At 41.9% G+C, this 23,836-nt stretch overlaps 1 protein-coding gene across 13 annotated transcripts in view; it reads left to right on the forward strand.

Moving 5' to 3' along the window:
* The window catches only part of adgrl3.1 (adhesion G protein-coupled receptor L3.1), an 82,203-nt gene extending 59,904 nt beyond the window's left edge, over nucleotides 1-22,299 (forward strand). For 2 of the 13 annotated variants that reach the window (XM_085776602.1, XM_085776619.1), the window contains 10 exons: nucleotides 3,707-3,927; nucleotides 6,670-6,736; nucleotides 7,846-7,937; nucleotides 10,735-10,903; nucleotides 13,571-13,699; nucleotides 14,328-14,421; nucleotides 16,730-16,858; nucleotides 17,654-17,671; nucleotides 18,329-18,637; nucleotides 19,579-22,299. In XM_085776602.1, coding sequence (XP_085632728.1) covers nucleotides 3,707-3,927; nucleotides 6,670-6,736; nucleotides 7,846-7,937; nucleotides 10,735-10,903; nucleotides 13,571-13,699; nucleotides 14,328-14,421; nucleotides 16,730-16,858; nucleotides 17,654-17,671; nucleotides 18,329-18,637; nucleotides 19,579-20,222 — 1,872 coding nt within the window. In that variant the 3' untranslated portion in view covers nucleotides 20,223-22,299. Of the gene's footprint in view, nucleotides 1-3,706; nucleotides 3,928-6,669; nucleotides 6,737-7,845; nucleotides 7,938-10,734; nucleotides 10,904-13,570; nucleotides 13,751-14,327; nucleotides 14,422-16,729; nucleotides 16,859-17,653; nucleotides 17,672-18,328; nucleotides 18,638-19,578 lie in introns of all 13 variants that reach the window. The other 11 variants (XM_085776627.1, XM_085776656.1, XM_085776644.1 and 8 more) reach the window with 8 other exon arrangements.
* Nucleotides 22,300-23,836: the final 1,537 nt, after the last annotated feature.

Below are 23,836 nucleotides of genomic sequence, written 5' to 3' on the forward strand. Positions count from 1 at the left end.
CCTGATAATATAGACAGGTTTAACGTTATTAATAATCTCAGTTATGACACTGACAAAGTTACCAGCATAAATACTAATCACACTTTTAGTCATAACATCATAGAGCCACCAACTGTGTGGCTAAATCATATTTCTTAGGAGAAATAACTTCAATTAGTAAGTACACAGTATAATATTCAAACAGGAATAAAGTTATAGTACTTGTATGCATGAACAGAAACAGGATATTAAGTAATTATTGACATGGCTGCACAATTCCTATTTACTAGCCAAACCAGCTCCACAATATAACACAAAACCGTCACAATATCAATATAAGAACACATAATTTAGTGGTTTGCTCATTCACATACACAGGACAAGGAACTTCTTGTTCCAGCTAACAGAAACAGTCATCATTCGTTCATAGCTGAAGTAGCAGTCGTAATTCGAGTGACACAGAAAAACACAACTTAACATCCTTCCACAAACACTCTCTCCAGTCACATCCTCACTTGGGGGCATGGGGTGTGCTTGGTTGCGCACATACATGCATGACTAATGGAGAAGTCCTCCTAACAAATCTTGGACTTTATTACATTATAATTGAAGCATAGACATTTCCAGTAAAACACAGATGGCTTGGAGATGGTTATCATTTCACTGACATCTGTAATTCCATTGTAATTGTAAACAGTTTATGACAGAGGTAAAAGGAGGTCAAATAATTCATGTTGACACTCAGACCAACCTTGGGGTTTATTCTGGGTCACTGTGTCAGTCTGTTTTGGCTATATGTCACTGGGTGCATCAAAATGTCAAGTAGCATATAGTAGCATATTCTACAAGACTATGAGCACAGCAGTTATTAGTCACGGCCAAACCTCTCAAGGCTCTGTATCTGACTGACTGTCCATGACAAGTGAACTCCAATCTAATCTATGGTTTCAAACGTTTGTTGCCACTGATGCTGCTCTCTGCTGCCACTAGATGTAATGTAACATGTACAAGTTATCACCTACTTTCTGTTTGTTCACTCTCACTACACAAACATTAGCAGATTGGAGCTTTCTTTTACAGTTAATGGTGTGTCTGTGCTAAGCTTTTACAGTTAACAGTATACTGTAGCATCAGAGGAAGCAGAGCAATAATAAAATCTAAAGCTATATGGAAAAAAAGACCCACCTAACCTCTGCAATGAACAAAGCAACCCATTTGTTAACAGCTTGCTTGGTGTTACCGTGTTAACCAGCCAGCAGTAGATTGTGAAGGGGTCACTCAGGATTGTTAGATCTTCATAAAATACAAATGTAGACAAACTTATAAATTGGACCTTCTTTTTTTTTTTAACAACAATATACAGTATATATCAACTGTACTGTGACTTCATACAGCATGCAATGTTCCTCTTCTATTGAGTTTTGTAGATGTGGAATAGAGATGTACATTTTCAGCAAAACAAATGCATCATTAACTATAATGATCCTGATGACACCCGTAACAAATAGTCCTGGCCCTGAGAGCGTGGAGGGTTTTTAAAACCACCCAGCCACAATTTGTGAAGCAATTTTTACATATCAGCAAACCAGCCAATATCAAGCTCCATCCCTAATGGTGTACAGTGCAGTGCAATTTTGGCTTAACCATCAGGGTCCACATGGTCACAGCTCATGTTGTATAATCCATATTGTCCGCATTCAATATTCCAGTCATGAATAAGGACGCTTAAACCTAATTTGGGTGCAGGCATTAACACAAACATCTAATGGAATGAATTCTGAGATGAGATATTCTTCTTTAATTCCTCTGGCCAAGGTCACCCAAATATAATCAACGTAAAGTTTGTAGACATCTTAGTGCAAGGTATCCCATGTTGTTTTTGTGTGTGTGGCTGGATCATTGTAAGTGTGTGTCTGTGGGGGAGGAAGTGCCCACGGCTGTATCGTTTATCAACCCTATAGTATTCAGGAAGCCTCAGAGCCGCCTCAGGCCGCGTCCCGCTGAGCTCTCAATGAGAAAACATTCATAGTGCAAATGAAGAGACAAAGCAAATTTGATAGACTGTGTTTCAACGTTGAGGTTTGTGTATCTCACCGCATCTGTGTGTGTTTGTGTAGGAAGGATCATGTTCCTTTGTTGTGCATGTGCGCTGCTGTATTTATGCATGGCGTTCTTCTGTTAATTACTGGTGACTATTTGTGACCTCCATTAACATCTTCAGCGTCACTTAGCTCAGAGCCGGTTAAGCCAGTAATTCCAGCAGGAAAAGTAAATGACTTTGCATAATCAGCCACTTTTTTTTTTTTTTTTTTTTTTTTACCTGTGTGTGTGTGTGTGTGTGTGTGCAATGTGTCTACGTGTCCTTCCCTGTGTGTGTAAGCTACACTGTGCGATCATTAGAAATGGAAATGAGTGACTCCCTCGCCCCCTAAACTCATTGTCTCTCAGACGTTAGGTAATTGTCTCTCACTGCAAACCCCTCCATTATGAAAGTCTGTCTGTTAGCTCTCCCATTCAGTGATTTAGGAGTGACTCTTTAGATTACAATGTTGGCATGAATGTGACAGGCCAAATCTCACCGCTCGTTTGCCTTCTTTTCTTAAGCACTCCTTTTTTTCCTATCCTATTGCTGAAATTGTCAGTGCAGCTTCAGGTTTGACACCCCTCTTTCATTTTCCTGTTACTCATCCTGTGATGCTCTGTTTTTCTCTTTTCATTTTTTTTTACATTCAGGACAATCTCCCACAGGGTTTTTTAAGTATTTTATCATCTGCCGCTCAAACCTCCCGCTCTTCCTCCTCATCCGTCCCTGTTCACTAGCTTCCAACAGTGTGATTTGAAATCCATTTCCAGTACTCAATGTGAATGGTTATCCACTGCTTTTGTCCAACAAGTTACCAATGTGACAATGTTTGTTTTTATATGATATTTGATGATTTATATTCCACAACAAACTAAGTTAACTGTATTTTGACTTTGATGATGCAGTTTTGTTAAAACAGAGTTCAGCTCTAAAAGCATAAAAACTGTTATGTTACTGGCTTTTCACAAACTCTAAAATGTGTCAATTTTTATGTGCTCTTTGTCTCTTTCATACCAAACTACTGAGTCATTTTTTGCAGCAGTTCCACTTATTTTGTTCATCCTTGGCTTTGACAAAAAATCATTTTGTGTTTTCAACTGCGTTGCCAAGTAATTCGCCCTGCTCCCCAGCCCAGTCCCACCCCTCCTTTCTCTTAGCCGGCTTTGAAAGCGCTCACTACTTCTGTTTGAAATGTGGTCAATCAGCACAGGCTGCAGCATCAACTTGTCACTTGTATTTTCCCATTTATCTTCTTAGATGACTTGTAGATGCAGACGTGGAGCAAAGTGTGAAGGAAGCTTGACTAATATTGCTATCGTGAAGTGAATTTGACTCATTTTGTCGCCAGTAATTGCAGTTTTAGTGTACAGAGATTGTGACTTCCCTCTCTTCCTTTCCTCTTGCCTTATCCTCTCCCTCTCCTGTCTATTCCAGTATTGGTAGCCCAGTTTTAATCCCGTACATTTCGTTCCCTATGTAAATATGATAAACTCTGACTCATACAGTTATCGCCTGGAGTGTTTGTGTCTTTTTTCCATGGACTCATCAGTGCAAGTGTCCAGCAGATTAAGTGTTTCCTAAGCAGCATTGTGTGTGGTGTTACTGTAATTTAAAATCCTCTCCATCTTTTCTTTCCCTCACCAGATTGCCTGTGCAGTCTTTGCAGCCTTGCTCCATTTCTTCTTCTTGGCAGCCTTCACCTGGATGTTCCTGGAAGGGGTGCAGCTCTACATCATGCTGGTAGAGGTGTTTGAGAGCGAACACTCCAGGACTAAGTACTTCTACCTGGCAGGATATGGAGTGCCTGCTGTCATAGTGGCCGTCTCCGCTGCAGTGGACTACAGGAGCTACGGCACTGACCGAGTGTAAGGATAGAGGGGTGGCGAGGAGAGCGGAGCATGAAGGAAGGCTGGGTGATGGGGTGAGGGGAGGAAAGGGAGGGAGGCTGGAGTGCCTGCTGTCATTTTGGCTGCGTCTGCCACAGTGGAATCTACAAGCTGTGGCACCTCTGAAGAGTTAATACAAAGAGGTTGAGAGGGGAGAGAGACAGAGAGGGATGGAGGAGAAGGGAGGGAAGTATGGGGACAAGGAGGGGAGGATGCACCACAGAGTGTCTGCATGAGCACAGCAGCAACAATGTGTGAATATGGAAGGATTTAACTGGCGGAAGAGAAGGAGGTGGTGCATGCTGGAGCAGACAGAGGGAGGAAAGGAGTGGTTCAAGTGTCAGAGTGTGAGAATGGAGGGATAGGGAAAAAAAGGAGTGGTGGAGTAGTCTTTCAGTGTGTGCACACATCCATGCTGACTTCCCCTGGAGGAAGTGTGGAGTAGTGAGTGGGATGGGGACATACATTAAAAGCACATGGTAACTTATTCATGCATGCTTGACTTGTCCAATGGGAGACGCAGTGTAAATTCACAAAAAGGCAGCCAGCACCTCATCCATATGAAATATATGCGTAATAGGCCACCTACAAATGCACAGGAGTGAAAATAAAAGTTTCACATGCGTGACCTGTCCACTCCATTTATGCCGTGACTCTGAGAAGAGGCCATAAGAGACCAACATTTTATTCATAATGTGCATATGCATATTGTGTGCATAATGTGCATACATGTCTGTGACCTGCCCTCCATTCTGTGGCTGGACGAGACTAAAGAGGACGTTATCCATGCGGCCGGTGCATTTAAAAAACTTGTGTTGAAAAAAATCTCAATTGCTAATAAATGAGCGGCTCCATAAGGAATGTAAAAAAAATGACAGGACACTATAGGCCTGCTAAATGATTCACATATCAAATGCTCACGTTCTCTGCTGCTCCTTGAGGCCTTTTAGCAGATAGGACCTTGCAGTTTTCCTCCAGCTACACGTCACCTCGCAGAGGTTTGAGGGTGAGGAAAGGGTTGAATTAAGCAGTGTTTAACCGTCAAGCCACACCAATCCGTATGCCACTTAGATCAATATTTCATTGTGGGATGATCATTAAAACATGAGAGTCTGAATGCCAAGCTCTGGATGAATAATCAGACTGCATGCCATTAGCCAGCAGACTGGAGGACTTGTCTTGAGACAATAGCTATATTTTAACAGTGAAAATGCAAAATGAATTAATGTGTTTTGGGGAATAATGCAAAGCCTATCGCACAAATCAGACTGAATTTAGTGAGGGGGTAAAAGATTAATCTCATCAAAGAATATATCCTTGTACTTCAAATTTTTTATTTCACCCAAACAACTTAATGTTCCTGCCTTTAATGGTCCTGTGCCTCATGGCTTATTTTCATAGCAGCAAGTACTTTTCATTAAAAGTAGAAACTCAGTTGTGTGACTCATTTATCAATCCAGCCTTGAAAATGGCACTGCTTATCATGTTCGACATAACACGTTGAGACAAAACCTTTGGAAGTATCATCTGCCATGCCTGCTGTGTCACCTTGACACATAACGCACCCCATTCTCCCCCATATTAGCCAGTGGCACTGAGTCTCTTTCACGTCCCATAATGAAGGTGGCTATGACTTAGCAAAGGAGCCCTAATGGAGGATACAGTGACACAGTCAGGGACCCATAATGGAGGGCTCTCTAATGTGGTGGAAATTGAAAGATTAATAATTCAAAAGCAGCTGGTCATGAATCAGTCGGCCATTTTGCTCCAGCAGTTTCTATCTGGCACCTTTTTCCTGCAACCCTTTGGCTCTGACCTCTGTGGAGGGCACTTTTTATCCCCCTCCCATCCCACCCCTACTTACCACAATTGATGAGTGAAGATGTTTGGGGTAATATAATTTAGCATACAGCAGTACATCATTTACTTCATCATTTACCAATGCTAACCTTGTGGTCAGACTGCCTGCGCCTGTGTTTGTGTGTATGTGTGTGCATGGTCATGCGTATTCATGCATGGCTTCTTTCTCTGAACGTGTAGGTGCTTTTTTTGTGTGCACATATTAAAATGTGTGCGTGTGTGTGTGCATGTGTTTGTGCCCCTCCTCTCTCCTTTAACCTCACCACAGCCACTCCCAGACTCCATAAATAGCCTGCTATGAGGGCTGCATCCATAACTCAGTATTCAAATGAACACAGCCGTGTCATATTTTTGCGACCACAGGATGTGGCCGTGTCATATATCTGTGTCCTAAGGGGGAAGTAAAGGTTTATTTATCACAGGTGCTCATCCCTTGCTGCCTCGCTCTCTGTGTGTGATGTATATTTCAGGTGTGTGTATACTGTAGTGTGTTTTCCCCGTCCTGCAACACCTTTCTCACTCCTCTCCATCTCTTTCACTTTTTCCTCCACCCCAATTCCTTTTGTCCTCCCTCTGTCGTGATGCATTTGATCTACTGTATGGCATGTGATGTATTGCTTTTTTTCCTCTCCTTGTTTCTTTCTCTCTCACTCTTTCTCTGTGTGTGTGTAACTGTGATGCATGTCCTTTCTTCTGATGGTAAATCCTTGCTACCCTACATCCATCTGAGACTGGAGTATGTTTTTAATCCCTATGCTTCTTCCTCTGTCCTGTTCTTCCTCCCTCTGTTTCTCATGCATGATGTCTCTCTCCTGCTGTCTCTCCCGCTCGCTCACTCCTTATCTCGCTCTGTCTCTCTAGGTGCTGGCTGCGATTGGACACATACTTCATCTGGAGTTTCATTGGCCCTGCCACACTCATCATTATGGTGAGATACACATACATGCATGCTCACTCACTACTTGACGTAGTGCTACATGAACGTAGTATAGGCTGCCACATGTTCGTGCAGAAACGACAGGCCACATTAAGGTGTTTGTTAAGCTCTTACAAGGTTTCACTGAGTTATTCGTAGTGCAAGTGCGAGCAGAAGGAACTTAATGTCAGTTTAATGATTCCCACTCATGGATTTACCCTCAAGTGGGCACATACTGTATTCCAACAAGCTAGAAATCTTTGGTGGGGCACAGAGCACAGACTGTTGTACGTCACACAGATTATGATAAGAACTCAACAGAGTTATGGTTCCTTTATTTGATGATGCAGGAAATGCACATCCTCTTGGTCTAGTTACTTTATTACACTGTGAAAAGAAGATCACAGACAGTCAAGATCTCAATTTGATCATTTTTTGGAGGTTGAAAACTCTTTAATCTCGAACATGAACAGACAAAAAGACAAGAACAAGGGAACCATATATATAAAGTACACTACAGTATAGAATGAGTGTATTTATACCTACATACACACGCACATGCACATGCACACGCACACGCACACGCACACAAGAAAGCTATGGGACATGTTCCCAATTAGGTGAATGTCAGCATGTACACTGATGCTCTGTACTCATTTTAGAAATGTCAGCCAGGCTATCACTGATCTAACCGAAGCTGTGGGAGGGAGCAGGGCAGGTGGGACTGCACTGTTATGACTCTATGCCCATTGGTAACATATACAACCTTGGAGACTCAACACAACAGCCCAGATGAGTCATTATTAAACCACGCTATCTATGCATTGGCAGGGCAGTAGAAGAGACAGCAACTGTGAGAATTGGATTTCTATTATAACAATGATCCTCGATGGTTGTAATGACTGCTGTATTTTCCCTGATGCTCATGCTGCCGTTTTTCGAGCACATAAAGGGTTGTTGATTGTGGGCTGATACAGTGTCCCCAAGCCAATTACTGCTGGAAGGGAAAATGAAATGATATGCACTGTGTGTGAGTGAATTGTTGTGGTGACATTGTGCCTTTAATTAGGCTCATTGCTGCAGAATATTAACTTGTACATGTTTGTGTCTGTGTGTTTCAGCTGAATGTAATCTTCCTCGGCATCGCTCTTTATAAGATGTTCCATCACACGGCCATTCTCAAACCAGACTCTGGATGTCTGGACAACATCAAGTAAGTGCATGTGTGCAGAGCATTCTGCCACCACACCAGAGCTCTTGATTTTGAAAGGGGATGTGATTACACAGGCCTGTTTGCCTAGTTTGACATTCTGGAAGATGTACTTATTTCCTTTTCTTGTCAGGATGAATAGACTGATAACACTCTCATGCCTCCAAATTAAGTATGTAGCCGGAGCCAGCAGTCACTTAGCTTAGTATGAAGATTAGATGAGGGGAAAACCTACCCTGGCTTTGTCCAAAAGTAACAAAATCTGCATACCAGCACATTTTTAAAGCTCACAGATTCAAATATTGTATCATGTTTGTTTATTCCGTGCATGAAACAAAATGTATGAAGGGCAAGCTGTGGTTTTGTGGGAGTTGGTGTGTCAGACATGGCCCAGCACACAACCTTGTATAAAATGGTAAAACACCATTTTTGCACTTGGCTTTTGTTTAGATAAAACAACCGAGGTATGACGTGTTGACTGTGAACTCTTAACTGAGTTACATTTAAGCACAGTCAGGCAAACCTTTTCCAGTCGTATTTGTAAGCTACACTCAAAGGCTGCTGGTTCCAGCTTTATATTTACTGTAACATCTGGATGTGGTGTTGATCCTCTTATCCAACTCCTGGCAAGAAAGCTAATAAGTGTATGTCCCGAAATGTCAAACTATCCATTACAAATTTATCGTCTATCAGCCATTTTTTTTACATTAGCATCTTGCATGAAGCACATTTCACCTTTGTCTGACATTATTTCAAGACACTACTCACTGAATTCATCATGTCACCGTTACTTATATCACCCTCAGAGAATGTCACTGAAATATGACTTCATTCCCGCAGACCACTGAAACTCTGTCCACTAAGCTAACTACTCAGGATTGTGTTATTTCTCGTTCCAGTGCAGCTCACGACGAAAGGCTGAGCCTAATTCAAACAATATGCCATGGCTCAGAGCTCAACGCCTTACTGAGGCACGGCTCGGAATTTATAATGTAAATCACCAAATGGCTTAGTCATTTGATTTATCATTGAAATATTACTGCCAATGTATCTTTCATGACAGCAGTTTTAAGTAGGACTTCAAGTGGGAGGCATCTCAGACAAGCGGACAGTTTTTGCTTCAGTGCATTTCAGGGGGATGTAATCAAAAAACCAGATGAAAGATAAAATTAAAGACCCATTTTGAACACAATGGTTTTGTATCTTTTTCCCCCTTTTTAACAAGGTTCCTAAGTCTTTGTGAGCTGACTGAAGGCTGAATTGATTTCAATCTGTTTCACTTCATTAATTGTGTCTTATTTTGGTTCATTTACTCGTTAATCATCATCATGCCCTTTTTGTCTTATCATTTTTTTCTTCCTTTTGCTTTCTTTTGTCTCTTTAATTCCAAGCCTTCATATGTTGTCTTTGTTGTGGATTGGCTCTGGTAAGGCCACTCTCCAATCAGATGCCTGTTGCCTTCCCAGAGACATTTTGATTGGTTTGCTTGTCATCGTATTTGTCTGTCGAAGCTGCTTAGAGTCTTTGCATATCCCTAAATTAACCATTAACCTGCCTTGTAAAATGGATTACTTGTTCGTGTGTGATTTGTGAGCTCCTGTGACCTATAGACCTAAAGTGCTATTGAAATATTATAATGGTGAGATGTGAATGAAGGCACACAGAGCTGAGAGAGACTCAAGGGAGCACTGGAGGGAGAGGTGAAATGGAGGGATGGAAAAGAGAGGGATGAGTGTACCCTTTATTGAAGTGGGTCGTCAGACGAGCTTTATTGGAGGTTCTGTCTCGCCTGAATGGTGCCACAGAGGGCAACATCGAATCAATCACCTCAGTCTCACTCACTTACTCTCCTCTTCTTTCTCTCTTTCTTCCTCCTGACTCTCCTAATATCCCCCCCTCTGCCTACCCAGCCCCACCCACAACCCTCCACCTCGTTTTCCTTCCTTCCTCTCCTCCATTCCTCACACAAGAGGTGATCACTACCCAGTCAGCCAATCAAATTAACAGCCATCATCGCAGCTGTGGCAAACTCGAAACTGTGACCTTTCCTCAGAAATGTCATTTATAATGGCTGTAATGTCCGTCTACTTACTGCCCAGTGGAGCCACTCGCATGGCCACACACTCACACACACACACGCACACACTCAGGCAGTGACTTACGATCCATACACATGCTTCGACATGACCAAAACTCTGACATTTGGCCTTTATGACTCATTCCTGCATAGGCTTTATTTGAAATGGAGTTCCACAGCCTTGAAAACTTTTATCCAATTTAATTCCATTAAATAGTTACTGTCACAGTTGTAGTAACATACTTCAGAACCCACTGCTGTATGTGAAAATGTTTTTACCCTTTGACATGTACTTTGAATGACAGACTTTTTGGATGTATCTTTGAACGAAGTTCTACGTGCCTGACCTTCCCACTTCTAGTAGCTGACGTCAGCTAGCTTCTAACCTTCCCTCCCTCTCTTGAGATGGTATCTAGATGAGCAAGTTCACTTTTCTCTCTTTTCTCTCACCGTTTTCCTAAGAGTATAATTCTTTTGAGCAAAACCTCCCACTGTTACCCTCATCCCACTCCCACAGTGTTTGGGCTGTGAATGAACCATCCCTAACCCCTTTCTCCGGCCTCATAGTCCCACATGCATCAAACTTGGCTGAATAGCTTTACTGATCCGGGAAAAGAGACAAGCATCTCATTCTATCCAACTTCCAATGTCACCTGTAAAATAACTTGAGCAGATTGAGGGATGTGGCAAACAATGATGTTGTCTCTCTTGCTTCTCCTGCAGGTCTTGGGTGATTGGGGCCATAGCTCTGCTCTGTTTGCTCGGCCTGACCTGGGCTTTTGGACTAATGTACATCAACGAGAGCACCGTCATCATGGCCTACCTTTTCACCATCTTCAACTCTCTGCAGGGCATGTTTATCTTCATCTTCCACTGTATACTGCAGAAGAAGGTGAGGGAGACACACAGAGATAAAGGACACAAATAGATAGTCACTGTGACAGGCAGACAAATACAAACACAAACACAGACACATACACAAAGAAAACTCACAGACATGCTAGCATTGGCGTTGATCAGCAGGGGACACCAAAAATATCTGCAGAGCTGTCACAGTTTTGATTGGTCATTCAGTAACCCTACTGGCACCTCGATTCTCATATTTTCACTCTCACCGGCTCACTCTCTTTCACTTTTCACTGTGTGACAGCAGGTAACAAACTGAGCTGCTCGTCTTCACCCAGCAGAAAAGAAAGTTTTTTTATCATCAGGCGAGGTCGCCAAGCCTGAAATAGCATTTTCAAAACTTTGATAAGATTAAGCTCCAATTGTCTTAGATTTTGGACACATGCAGAGGAGAGAGATGCCTGTTTCCATGTTGAGGAGGACTGGTTATGGAAACACTCCTCCGATGATTTCTGTGATTACTGTAAATAGATCAACCTTGTTCTCACTGAATCACAGCTCCTTGTTTCATTTTTAAAAGATGACCTTCAGATGTACACTACCAGTCAAAAGTTTGGACAGACCTTCTCATTCAATGGTTTTTCTTTATTTTTAGTACTTTCTACATTGTAAATTTATACTGAAGACATCAGAACTATGAAGGAACACACATGTACTGTAGTTATGTAGTAAACACAAAAAGTATTAAAGGGATAGTTCACCCTAGAATGATATTTCGCTCATTATCTACTCACCCTCATGTTGACTAAGGGCTGGAAGAATTCTCAGAGTCCACCGTCCCTTCTCTGAGTTACAGGGGGTCTTGGCGTAGCAGTGCATGTCCATATAACGGTTGCAAAGGGACACCAGAGCTCTTCGTAAAAAAACACACACAAAAAAACATCCAAATACCTCCATGATGCTCGTATGTAATGTCCGTCTTGTGCTGAAGCCCCAAATTGCGTAATTGTCCCGAAAAAAAATTAAATAAGTCTATATTTTAAGCTTGTTTGTAGTGGAAGCTTCTCGAAGCTCCTCTTCCTGGTCCGTCCAAATCTCGCGTGATTCGCAGTAACCGCACTGACGCCGGCGCAAATCACGCAATATTTGGACGGACCAGGAAGAGGAGCTTCGAGAAGCTTCCGCTACAAACAAGCTTAAAATATAGACTTATTTAATTTTTTTCGGGACAATTACGCAATTTGGGGCTTCAGCACAAGACGGACATTACATACGAGCATCATGGAGGTATTTGGATGTTTTTTTGTGTGTGTTTTTTTACGAAGAGCTCTGGTGTCCCTTTGCAACCGTTGCATTGAAATGCACTGCTACGCCAAGACCCCCTGTAACTCAGAGAAGGGACGGTGGACTCTGAAAATTCTTCCAGCCCTTAGTCAACATGAGGGTGAGTAGATAATGAGCGAAATATCATTCTAGGGTGAACTATCCCTTTAAACAAAGAAGGATATGTTTTAGATTTATGATTTTTGGAGGTAGCCACCTTTTGCTTTGAAGACAGCTTTGCACAGTCTGTGGTCCAGCTCAGTTTGGTTTAGGTCAGACGACAGATAACACTCTTGTTTTAATTAACACTTTTGTTTTTACTACATAATTCCATATGTGTTCCTTCATAGTTCGGATGTCTTCAGTTTGAATCTACAATGTAGAAAGTAATAAAAATAAAGAAAATCCATTGAATGAGAAGGTGTGTCTAAATGTTTGACTGGTACTGTATACATGTGTGTTTTGGGTTTATTTGGCCTATAGGATTAGAGGCGTTTGTGAGTATGTACCACTTTTTAAAATTTGAATTATATGTGGCTTCCAGGAAGGGCCTACACATCCTGGGATATTTTTACAGAGTCTCCCACACACTGTCAGTGCCTGGGAGTTCACAAGAGGAGCAGGATATGGAAAGAAAATTCATCAAATGCTTAATACTCTCGTCTGGCTGCAATCCCACAGAGAGTTTTTTGGTTTTAAGTGTACAACCAGTAAACAACTGCAGCGCGCGTTTGTGTGTGGTGTAGCAGTCAGTGTGCACTGTCTGTGTATGTGTTAGGCCGCGGGATCAGGTATCCAGAGAGATGTCCTCAGAACAGTGCTGAGGTTGTCTTTGGCTGCGGCCCAACATGGTTTCTCTCAAGATGCATGGAGCAACTCACCACACAGCTGTTCAAACAGAGCATGTGACAATACACGTCTGTCAGTCCAACAGGCTTGTTAAAAAGCAATTACAGTCGTATTTGTTCTAACTTGATTGGGATCTAAATGCAGATGTTTTGTGTGTGTGCAAGTGCATCGTATGTCTCCCTAAGGAATGTGTCCATTTCAGATGGATGTGCGGCGGTAATAACATTTGGGATCGGATGTTGATGTCGAAGTTTATGAAGTTAATCCTTTAATGTCTACATTTTTATGGGGTTAGTGTTTGCACAAAGAATTTGAGTAAGAAAAAGAGAAAGTAGTTAATGGGGGACACTATATCAAGTTAAGCTCTTCCAGTTTTTTTTTTTCTTTTGTGCCTGGTATGTCATCTTAAAAACATGCTTCAACAACATGTGCAAGGTCAAAGTGGAACATCAGTCACCCCCCTACACCCCTCCCCCTCCTCCCCCTCCTCCTCCTTCTTCTTCTTCTTCTTCATGTGCCTTTCTCTCCTCCTTTTACTCAGGTGCGTAAAGAGTACGGCAAATGTCTACGCACTCACTGCTGCAGCGGCAAGAGCGTGGAGACCTCCATCTCCTCCTCCAGTAAGACCACCACCTCCCGGACTCCAGGCCGCTACTCCACAGGCTCACAGGTGAGCTTACCTGCCTGCACACCTGGACGCTACAGCACAGCAGACTCTCAGGTGAGACCAGAGCCATGAGGGTTTTGGGTTATCCCTGTTCACTTTCTAAGCAGTTTTGTTGCAAGCAGAAGTGGACCATGACAGAAACAGACAGTTTTTTATTTTGGATCTTGTATTTACAGACTTACATAAAATGTGTGTTTTGTGTTGAAAGTGAGATAACCCAAACCCTAACTAACACTCTCACATATTGATGCTGAGCACAGGTAGATGGAGCATAAATGGAATTGATGGGTGATTATTTTTCTCCATCTGTTTCTCTCCTGCTGGTTGTTGCTTTTACTTTTTCCTTTACTGCCACTCCTGCACTAATTTACCCTTTGTTTGCACACCATACCCTCGTATATTATGTTTCTTACTATATTTCCCCCCCCCTTTTTTTGTCATCATTTCTTTCCTCCCCACGGTGCTCTTGTTGTCTTTGCACCCTCTCTTTTCCCTTATACCTGGTCCTTCCTTTATTCTTATTCTTCCTTCCCTTCACCATTGCTGCACCTCTTTGTCTTTGCCCATGCCTTCTCCACCTCTTTCTCCCTCCCTATCTATTTCTCTCTCGCTTCTTGTCCTCTGTGTATAGAGTCGTATCAGGCGGATGTGGAATGACACTGTGAGGAAACAGGAGTCCTCCTTCATCACTGGAGACATCAACAGCTCTGCCACACTCAACAGAGGTAACCACGGGATACCTACCATTTGCATCCTCATCACTGTCACCATATCTACTTTATTAATAGCGGGAGGTTCAGACAGCATACACTGTCATTTAGTAAAGTGGTAGGAGTCCAAACTTCTAATAATGGTACTGTGTTCGTGGAGCGAGGAGGATTAGCGGAGTGGAGTGTAAATATCACTTACTGCTTTTTTTTTTGCTGCTTCAAAGGATGACTTTACAGAAAAGTGAGTTTGGAGCCGACCTGTCAAAACTGAAAAATCAACCAGTTTGTGGTCCCATTATGAATACAGTACAGAGTTAACTGTGCTAGAGAGGGCCTCTATACTTCCTTTTCCAAGGACAGTCCCCTTTTGAGGCTTTGTAGGTGAGAAATCCTCCATCTGCTCGACTCTAAAGCTGAACTCCAGTGGCACCTATTATAACTATCCTCTAAGGTATGCATTCAATTAATTCTGTGTTATTAGCTGAATGCACCACTAGTGTGTCACTTCAGGTGAAGCTACCAGTGCTTAACCCTACAGTGAGACTGTTTGTCCAGTCGTATGGTAGCAGAGAACAGTTTTGCAGTGTTTTCCACCTGAGAATCTGTGTTCAGCCGAGCTTATCTTATTATATGAAGGCTGCTGTAGTTACCCAATTTCAAAACGACTATTAGGCTCAGATCACTGTATTTTCACTGTATTCTGAGCTTTCTATTGCCTTCCCTCCAGAGCAAGCCACAGTAATGGACTGTAAGAATGGAATCCATGAGTATGGCTGTCTCAGGGCTAGGGTAATGAGGACATAGACACCCAAATGGCTAGACATTTTGACACACACACACAGGAGCACGCACACACATATATACACCGCCATTTGTTAGTCTCTAAGTTGAGGTGTGGCCCTCGCTTCCTTCAGGCCACTAATAAGCTGTTAGCATGACAGATTGATGCTAAAGCAGACACGGTGTGTGTCAGCGCCTGAATTATCACACACTTAGTGAGGCAAGGCTTAAGACACCCCTACCTCCTCCTTCTCTCACATTTTAAAGTATGGTGCAGAGAGCTACTTAGCCAGTAGATTTCAAATGACTACATCCCGTGGCTTAGTGAATAAGGATGGAGTGGAATAAACTGGATATTCTGATAGAGAGGTGACTTGTTGCAATAAGGAGGAAGTAAAAATGAAGAAGGAATATATTAATTTAAGACTGTGTTGGGACTAAGGGTGCAAATCCTTATAATATTCATATTAATTAATGTGCATTGTCCACAATAAATAAACATCCAGTAGACAGATTTTTTTTCTTCAGTAACAGTCTGTGCGGATGCTCAAATATCATTCAGTATTCTGCCACGTTCCACTTTCTTCATTCTTTGTAATTTATTCTACCTAGAGCTCTATTTTGTCAGCCAAGTCCAGGCTGCTTGCCAGCGTCTCGACTCTGATAGGGAAATGGCAATGAAGTTTTACTAATATGAACTGAACTGTGGTGTCCTCAAACACAGGAATTACACAGCTAAAAATGTTGTGTTATTTTCTCTCTACTGAAGAAAAAAACAGTATCACCACAGAGATGGTTGAGTGTTTCAGCCCACCACCCCCACAACCTCTAAACCTGTGTTCTGAAGCTATATGACACAGATCCACAGTTAGGACTAGCAGAGGTATAACGTGAGGATGAAAGTATGAGGAGGAATGTACAGCAGCTGTCACGGTCATTCGTCTTCTGTTTTTCCGCAGTGTCTTAATGTGTACATGATCTGTCTCCCACCTAGGGAAGAAAATGCACTGACAACACTTTTTTTGTGGCCCCTTTGTCCATTAACTATCCTGTAGTCATGCTTCTCTGCTCAAGCGTATTGAACTGCAGCACAATCTTCTCCGAGCTATGCTACTTCTCTCTCTCTCTCTCTCTCTCTCTCTCTCTCTCTCTCTCTCTCTCTCTCTCTCCCTCTCCCTCTCTCTCTCATCCCCTCTCTCGACTTGTATGCAGCGGCTGCAAGAATGACTTGTCAAGCTTTTTCTTGCCTTTCACCTCAAACTATGTTTGCTTGTTTGATTTACTTGTCCTCTTCTCTCCCTCTTTCTTCCACACACTCACTTTCCATCTCACTCTCCCTTCCTCTACTTCCTTCTTGCTTACTTCCACTGTGCAACGTCTACATGCTCCCTCCCTCAACCTCTATCTCCGCTCTGCCTTTTTTTTCTCGAGTGCTTCTCTCTCTTTCTCTCTTGACTTGGCTGTTGCTTTTCCTCTCTCTTCCTCTCTCTCTCTCGACTTGGCTGTTGCTCCTCTTCTCTCTTTCTCTATCTGCCTGTACCAGGAGCCATGGCTAATCATCTTATAACTAATGCTCTCCTTCGTCCCCATGGTACTAACAATCCTTATAACACTCTCCTGGGGGACTCGGCAGTCTATAATAACCCAGCCGTGGGCATGTACAACACCCAAGGTGTGCCTGATGTTTCTTTTATAAACATACAGCATTTGGAAAGTTAGCTTAGAGTTATTTTTCTGCACATTGCATTTATTTTGCATGGTTATTTCATTTTAAACTGTAATACACCTTTGGCTTCATATCTGATCTAGCCTTATTATGGCTCCCAAGTGGAACAATCAATCACACTGCAATAATCTTTCACAAAGGACACCCACTGGGCAGTTCTCACTGCACATAAATGTACAGATGCAATTCAATTGATGATTTATCAAAATGATATGACTTGCGCACATGCTGATTTATTGTTCTCCAAAGATGCACACATACATAACAAATTACAAATTCACCTTATTCATAAGCTACTTTGGAGCCATAAAATTTTTGTTTTTTGTTCATGTTTTTTTTAAAGATTTTTTTATTTTATGCAGTACATTTTATACAGTGCTTAGTTTTGAATGCCAGTGTCTATGTGTCAGTCAGTTGGGAATTGTGTGTTTTGCTTGTGGTGCTGCATGCTTACTGTGAGATATACCATGTTTTTAAATGTAATTTGTAAGGTGTGTTTTTATGTTTTCTCGGTGTTACATAAATAACAAGCTACAAGATAATAGCCAGCTAACAATGAGGCTCTGAAAAGCAGACTTTGATTTCAAAAATCAGAGAGGGTTTCTTTGTTAAACAGCTTTCATCACGCCTCCAATTACTGTGCAACTGCTGATTTTGTAACTGCTGAAATTTGTTTCTCTCGATACGAAAAAACTCACATCAGTTTCTCCTTTCTCTCTCCTCCCTCATGCTGTCCATTAGCACCTTACCGAGACACAAGTATGGGCTAAATTAATACTCAACTACTTCAATAACTTCTTCTCTCTTTTCTTGCTTCCAAAGCGTTCTGCCTAACATTTTCAGTCCAATCTACAGCAAAACAGTGGTATTGTCTGGCTGTCAGACATGCTAAAGCTTTTCTTTTTTTCTCAAATATCTCAGTCCTTTTGTCCTTTTTGGTTTTAGATTAATTTTCCATGGAATGCTTTTTTAAAGTTTTCTTCTGGAACAATATTTGTATAGTTTTGTTTTTATTTATTTATTTATTTTAAAATCAGCATTAGCATTGAATCTCTGAATTGGAATGGTTATGGTCATGGGTTATATTTACACTTTAAATGACTTGCAATGCACTTACTTTAAGTGTCACTTCAAAACATTTATTTTTGTTGTGAAACTCTAACTCTACTTTTTGTATTGCTGTAGTGCTGGCAGTAATTGAGAAAAGAAAGTACTTCTGAGGTTTCTCTTAAATGAATTATGGAAGCTTGAAGCATTTTTCTTTCCAAGAAAATTATCATTGCTACTTTTTAATCCTCAATTCACAGCACACGCTATGATATCAAACAATAATTAAAATCTTTCTTCTGAGAAATCCACTTAGTTTATTTAAGGATCCCAATAATTATTACTTTTTTTTAATTATTTGCTCCTCAGAGGGCATCCTGAACAACGCAAGAGACTCCAGTGTTATGGATACGCTCCCTCTTAATGGTAACCACGCCAACAACTACAGCATGGCCGGCAGTGACTGCGACTTCTTGGGTGACTGCGTTCAGATTCTAGACCGTAGCGGTGGCTATGGCACCCACGGCAACCACAAGGAGACAACCCTGGAGAAGAAGATCCTGAAGGAACTGACCTCCAATTACATCCCGTCTTACCTCAACAACCACGAGAGAGCCACTACAGAACGCAATCATAACCTGATGAACAAGCTGGTCAACAGCAGCATGGCCAACGGAGGTGACTGGTTTCATTTGATCATTCCAGACAGGGACGCTGCTTCAAATGAACATAACTAGGAATTCTTGTGCAATTACAAGACAGCCCTTAGAGAGCTGATCCTGGCTTCTGCAGGTCAGCTGTGTTAACACTTGTTTTTTGGGGTCAGGATCTAGGGAAAGCAGCATATTTATGTTAGAATTAATTTTTTTTCCAAACCACAGAAAGGAGCACAGGCATCTGCCTCCAAAACAGACAACATTATACTGTTGGGTAACATTTACATGTGTAAATGATGTATATAGACGTGTTAAAGCTGCAGTAAGTGAATTTTATTTTTTCTCTATCGAGCTGTGAACACAAAAATGAATGAATGAATGAAATATTATCGCTGCCTTAATTTATATGGCAAACATGTTAGTGTATAACTGAGCTAAATATGCAGATCAGCAACATCTGCAAGTCCCAATACTAAAATTGTATTTTTCATTCACTGAGAGAAATATTTGGCTCTATAACTAGTCCACTTTAGTACCATCTGATGCAGAATGGGTAGTCTGGTATTGTACAGTGGGTTTTTAGAGCCCTTTCACTGAGAATGGCTGCCTGCTGTGACAGAAAACGGCAGAGATGAGAGCGATTCCCTGATCAAAAAACACTAAAGTTGCAGGCTGGAAAACCAAAACAGTTAGATCAAAGAGTCTGAAAACCCTTTGTAAAGGTGAGGGGAGATGCAGGTAAATGAGTCAGGTGATGATACAGTACGAACAAACCCCTGTCTCATTACACATTGTAATTTGATCCACTGTTAATATAAAAATGTTGATTAAAGCAGCTTTAAAGAGTCAAATAACATTTTTCGACCACTTAACACTGACATCACCACTTTGGAGCACTTAAATCATCGCCACGTGTTATCACACCGGCGTGCTATAACGGTTACACCTGCTTGCTTCTTTCAGGGAGCATGGCAGGAGGCAGCAGCAGCAGCAGCAGCAGTGGAGTTGGTGGGTGTGTGGGAGGCGGTAAAGAGGACAATGGTCCAATGGTGCTGGACAACCCCACGGCCTTCCCCCATGAGGAGAACCTGGGCTTGGAGATTATCAGAGAGGAGTCCAACGCGCCTCTCCTGCCGCCGCGACCCCCTCCTCCGGACAGCCACCCTCCGCCGCCACCCCCTCCCCACAGCTTCTCCCGGCCACGGCGCATTCCCCAAGAGACCAGCGAGAGCTTCTTCCCCCTGCTGACCAACGAGCACACTGACGAGCACACGCATTCACCCAACCACAGAGACTCACTCTACACCAGCATGCCGGTGCTGACGGACCTCCCGGATGGGCAGATGAACGGTTTAACAGACGGAGAGGAAGACAGCTCAGGGGAGCTGCAGCCCTGTAAGAGTGCCACCGCTCCAGAGCTGGATGATGTCTATTATAAGAGCATGCCAAACCTGGGCTCCAGGAATCACCTGCACGAGCTACAGAGCTATTACCACATGGGTCGTGGTGGCAGCGATGGATACATGGTGTCTGGGAGCAAGGAGGAGTCTGATTCGTCGCCCGAGGAGCCGCCCATAGACCCCTCCCACCTGGTTACCAGTCTATAGAGCCAATCAAATGACTTCTGTCCCTCCCTGGCCCACTCTCACATTTCCAACCTTCCAATGAAAACATTCTGTGTTGTTGACTGACTGACAGACTGAGCTGGCCCGCCCCGGATTGATCGATGTACTGTGTGTGTGACATTAACTATGGCTCATGACAATATGGTCAAGATACCGCAGGTGAAATGAAAGCAGGGACTGAATGTATTGTCATAAATGGTGCAGACTGAGAGGGCGGCTCGGAGAGACTTTTTGTGGACAAACAGAAATGGAACTTCTAACCTGGAGGGAACAGGAAAGGAAGGAGGAGGGATTCTGTAATTTTACCCAACCTGTTACTTTTATTTGGAATCTTGGATTGACCGTAGCCCTACAAGTTCCCCAATATGGACCTCTAGCAGATTATAGCATATAGTCCACTACCACCACTACAGGGGCGTGGCCCCCAGCTCTGGTTAAAGGAGCTGCCTGTCTGTTTGTCTGTATGTCTGTTTCTCTGTCTCACTCTAAAAGACACATACTGGGATGATGCTTCCCCCTCTCTGAAGGGTAGAGCAGGATATTCAACTCTGGTGTTCATGACATAAACTGGCCCTAAAGAGGCCCCCGCCCCACTACCTGCCAATCAAGTGGAGGATGTATGATATATGCCCTCACTACTGATCATCCCCAAAAAACTATTTTACTGGACAACCGAAACTGTAACCATATCACGCCGATGTTCTGAATTCTCTTCCTGTTCGTATCTGCTAAACTGGAGTTTGTGTCCGGGCTGGTGTAACATTCCTGCAAGTTGTAGTGACTGCGGCTACTGTGTACTTCACTGAAAACAAAGAAGGAAGATCATATTACAACAGACTGAATTTTAAAAAAGAAAAGAAAAAAAGAATGGGTTCTGTTTCTTCTCCTTTCTTCTGTAAAAGTTTTCAGTTATCAAAGAATTATGAAGAAATCACAAACTGTTTCTATGTATTGTACAGAATACAGATACAGATACAAATGTTGCATATGACCAAGTCTTTTATTTTTTAATTTTTCATTACAAACCTTTTGTCTGTGGAACTGTTCTGAACCGTCATGATATGTGCTAGTCACTTGTAGACTACAGAATGAGTAAAGGAACAATCTTTCATGTCACTCTTTCATACATACAGAGACAGTTAAGCACTCCTTAATTAATATGCATATACCCTATGCACACTTCATTCTGGTCCCTTTATAGCAACACCACTGTCACTTAAGTTTTGCAGATCAACTGTTACTATATACTTTACCACTGTGTAGATTTAAAACTGAAGGAAAAATGAAGTGGTTAAGTTATGAGGGAGACGGTTTCTATGGAAATGCTACATTTTAGTCCTTGCTGGAAGTGGGTCTCATCATCATTTGTTCTTGAATAAAGCATTTCCTTCCTTGAAGCGCAATGAGGAGCCTGGGTAGGGGAGAAAAAAAAGATTAAGATACCAGATATTTTGAGTAACACAAAAATGGTTTATGAAGCATATCCTCTCTATTGCCAAATTTTCCCAATTAACATTACCTTGCTGTTCTGGTTGTGATCTGACTGTACAGGAAAATAGAATAATAAATATCATTCTCTAAATTTCACTATTTGAAGAAAAAAAGGATGGGTCTTACCTGTGAAAATGTCATGATTAAACCATATATGTGTACTGAATATGTGACAACTCTGCACACAGCAGCACTGTCCAATGTGGAAAGCCAATGTTTACTTATTTAGGAGGAAAATTTCATAAGTGTATGAAGAGTAGCTTGCACATGTATCCCACAAGCCCCCTCCATGTCCCCGAGAGAGAAATTATTTATTTATCTGTTTATTGGTTTAAAGACAGCAAAACAAGCTTGGAGGAAAGAAAGCTGGCTTTAGGAGTAAATAACGTGGCACTGGGTTTGTTTGTTTTTTTTTCTCTTTTTTTAAATTATTATGATCATGATTATTATAACAATATTATTGCTAATTATTTATTCTTTTTGTATGGGTTCCAAGTTGAATGATCTCATAACTAATATTTGTTGTAACAGTGAAAGTTGTTTGCCAACAAATAAATTACTGACATAGCTTTGCGGTTTTCCGCCTCTTTGAGTGCTATCAGTTATTACATCAAAATTAAACGCAAACACAGAGAGTTAAACCCAGCAGTGTTTTGACTTCCAATATGCATTTCTGCTTATTTGGGGGAGATTACGCTCTGTACAGATGCGAACAGACATTTTACAAGATACATTTCTGTATTTCTCTTTCATGAAATTCTGCCCTTCTCTCTGTAAACATGTCAAAACAGCTTGCTGCGTGTCCAGGCTATAGGATGGTAAATGAATTAACTACTCAGTTTAAATGCATGCTCAAAAAGTTGTATCAGTAACAATGTCATATTTGCTGAATTCATTCACATCTTGATGCAGCAACAGTAAGATATTAGAAGAGATTAGACATATTAGAGAGATACAGACAGTTGGTAATTTTTTTTTTTACAAAAGTCGGGGAAGGTAACATGCAGGTTTGGGTGTTTGCAAACAGTTGGCAGTATTAATGGATACCCAGCTGGTGATGGATAATATCCTTGCACTAGCACTAGAACATGAAGCTAATTGACTGTTGGTTGTTGTCCACACTGAGGGTATGGCCAAGAGTGGTGTTTACATAGCAGAAACAAAGTCTGAGGGAAGTGGCCAGTCCAATTTGGAAGGAAAAAAGTGAAAGATGAATTTTTAAAAAGTCTTGTTCATAGAGTATCTAATGAGCATAGATTGTTCATATATTGTAGGTATTTTCTAAGTGGAGCTAGCTGTTTGTCATGGTGCTGGCTATGGCTGTTGTTGACTATGGGCAAATGGTTCTGTCTTTTTATTGCCAGGGTTTCTAGACTACAATGCTGGCTATAATTAAAAATGCATGAATGAAAAAACACCAGTGACATGAGAATCATATCTTATGCTGTAGCTGGCTCCTTCCAAGCCAACAGGCTGACACCTGGTGCAGGGCGTGGTTCTGCAACCAGATCCAAATCCAAAGTCAGGGCCTTATCACTGTCCGGGCCATTCCACTGATCTTTGGATGTTACACCCAGGTCGAAGCCTCTACCCTCAGCTGCACGTTCAGTCCTTGGCGTCATGGCATCATGGGCATTGTGCGGTAGGTCTGTTATAGCTGACATATGTGCCTCTTCCACTCAGTCTGTTCCTTGTACATTTCCACAGCTCTACCTGTTTAATCTACTGTAGCAGTTGGCGCATCCTTTGGGGAGCAGGTGCTTAGTGTTGCCCAGCAATAGCCATTCTTAATCATTCTCTGGGTGGGTTGTGGTAGATCCCAGATGAAGGATGACGTGTTGTCTTTTCCAGTCATGTTTTGCCTCTGGGGGCCAGGACTGAGCGGTGCCTTTTGAGACTGGCTGTACCATGGTATCACCTGACTGATTTGCTTTAACAAGTGCTACCTTTGTGTGACAGTAATTGAAGGCCTGAGGGTAATAATAATCCAAGCACTTAAAAAAAAAAAACTTAAATAGCAGAAATAAAGATTTAAATAAAAATAAATCAATAATCAATCTTACAGCACTTTAAAATAAATAATAAATAAAAAAATAACAGCAAAA

The sequence above is a fragment of the Trachurus japonicus genome, chromosome 1 (assembly GCF_045865225.1).
Source record: "Trachurus japonicus isolate A0001 chromosome 1, Traja_1.0".
Taxonomy (NCBI): domain Eukaryota; kingdom Metazoa; phylum Chordata; class Actinopteri; order Carangiformes; family Carangidae; genus Trachurus; species Trachurus japonicus.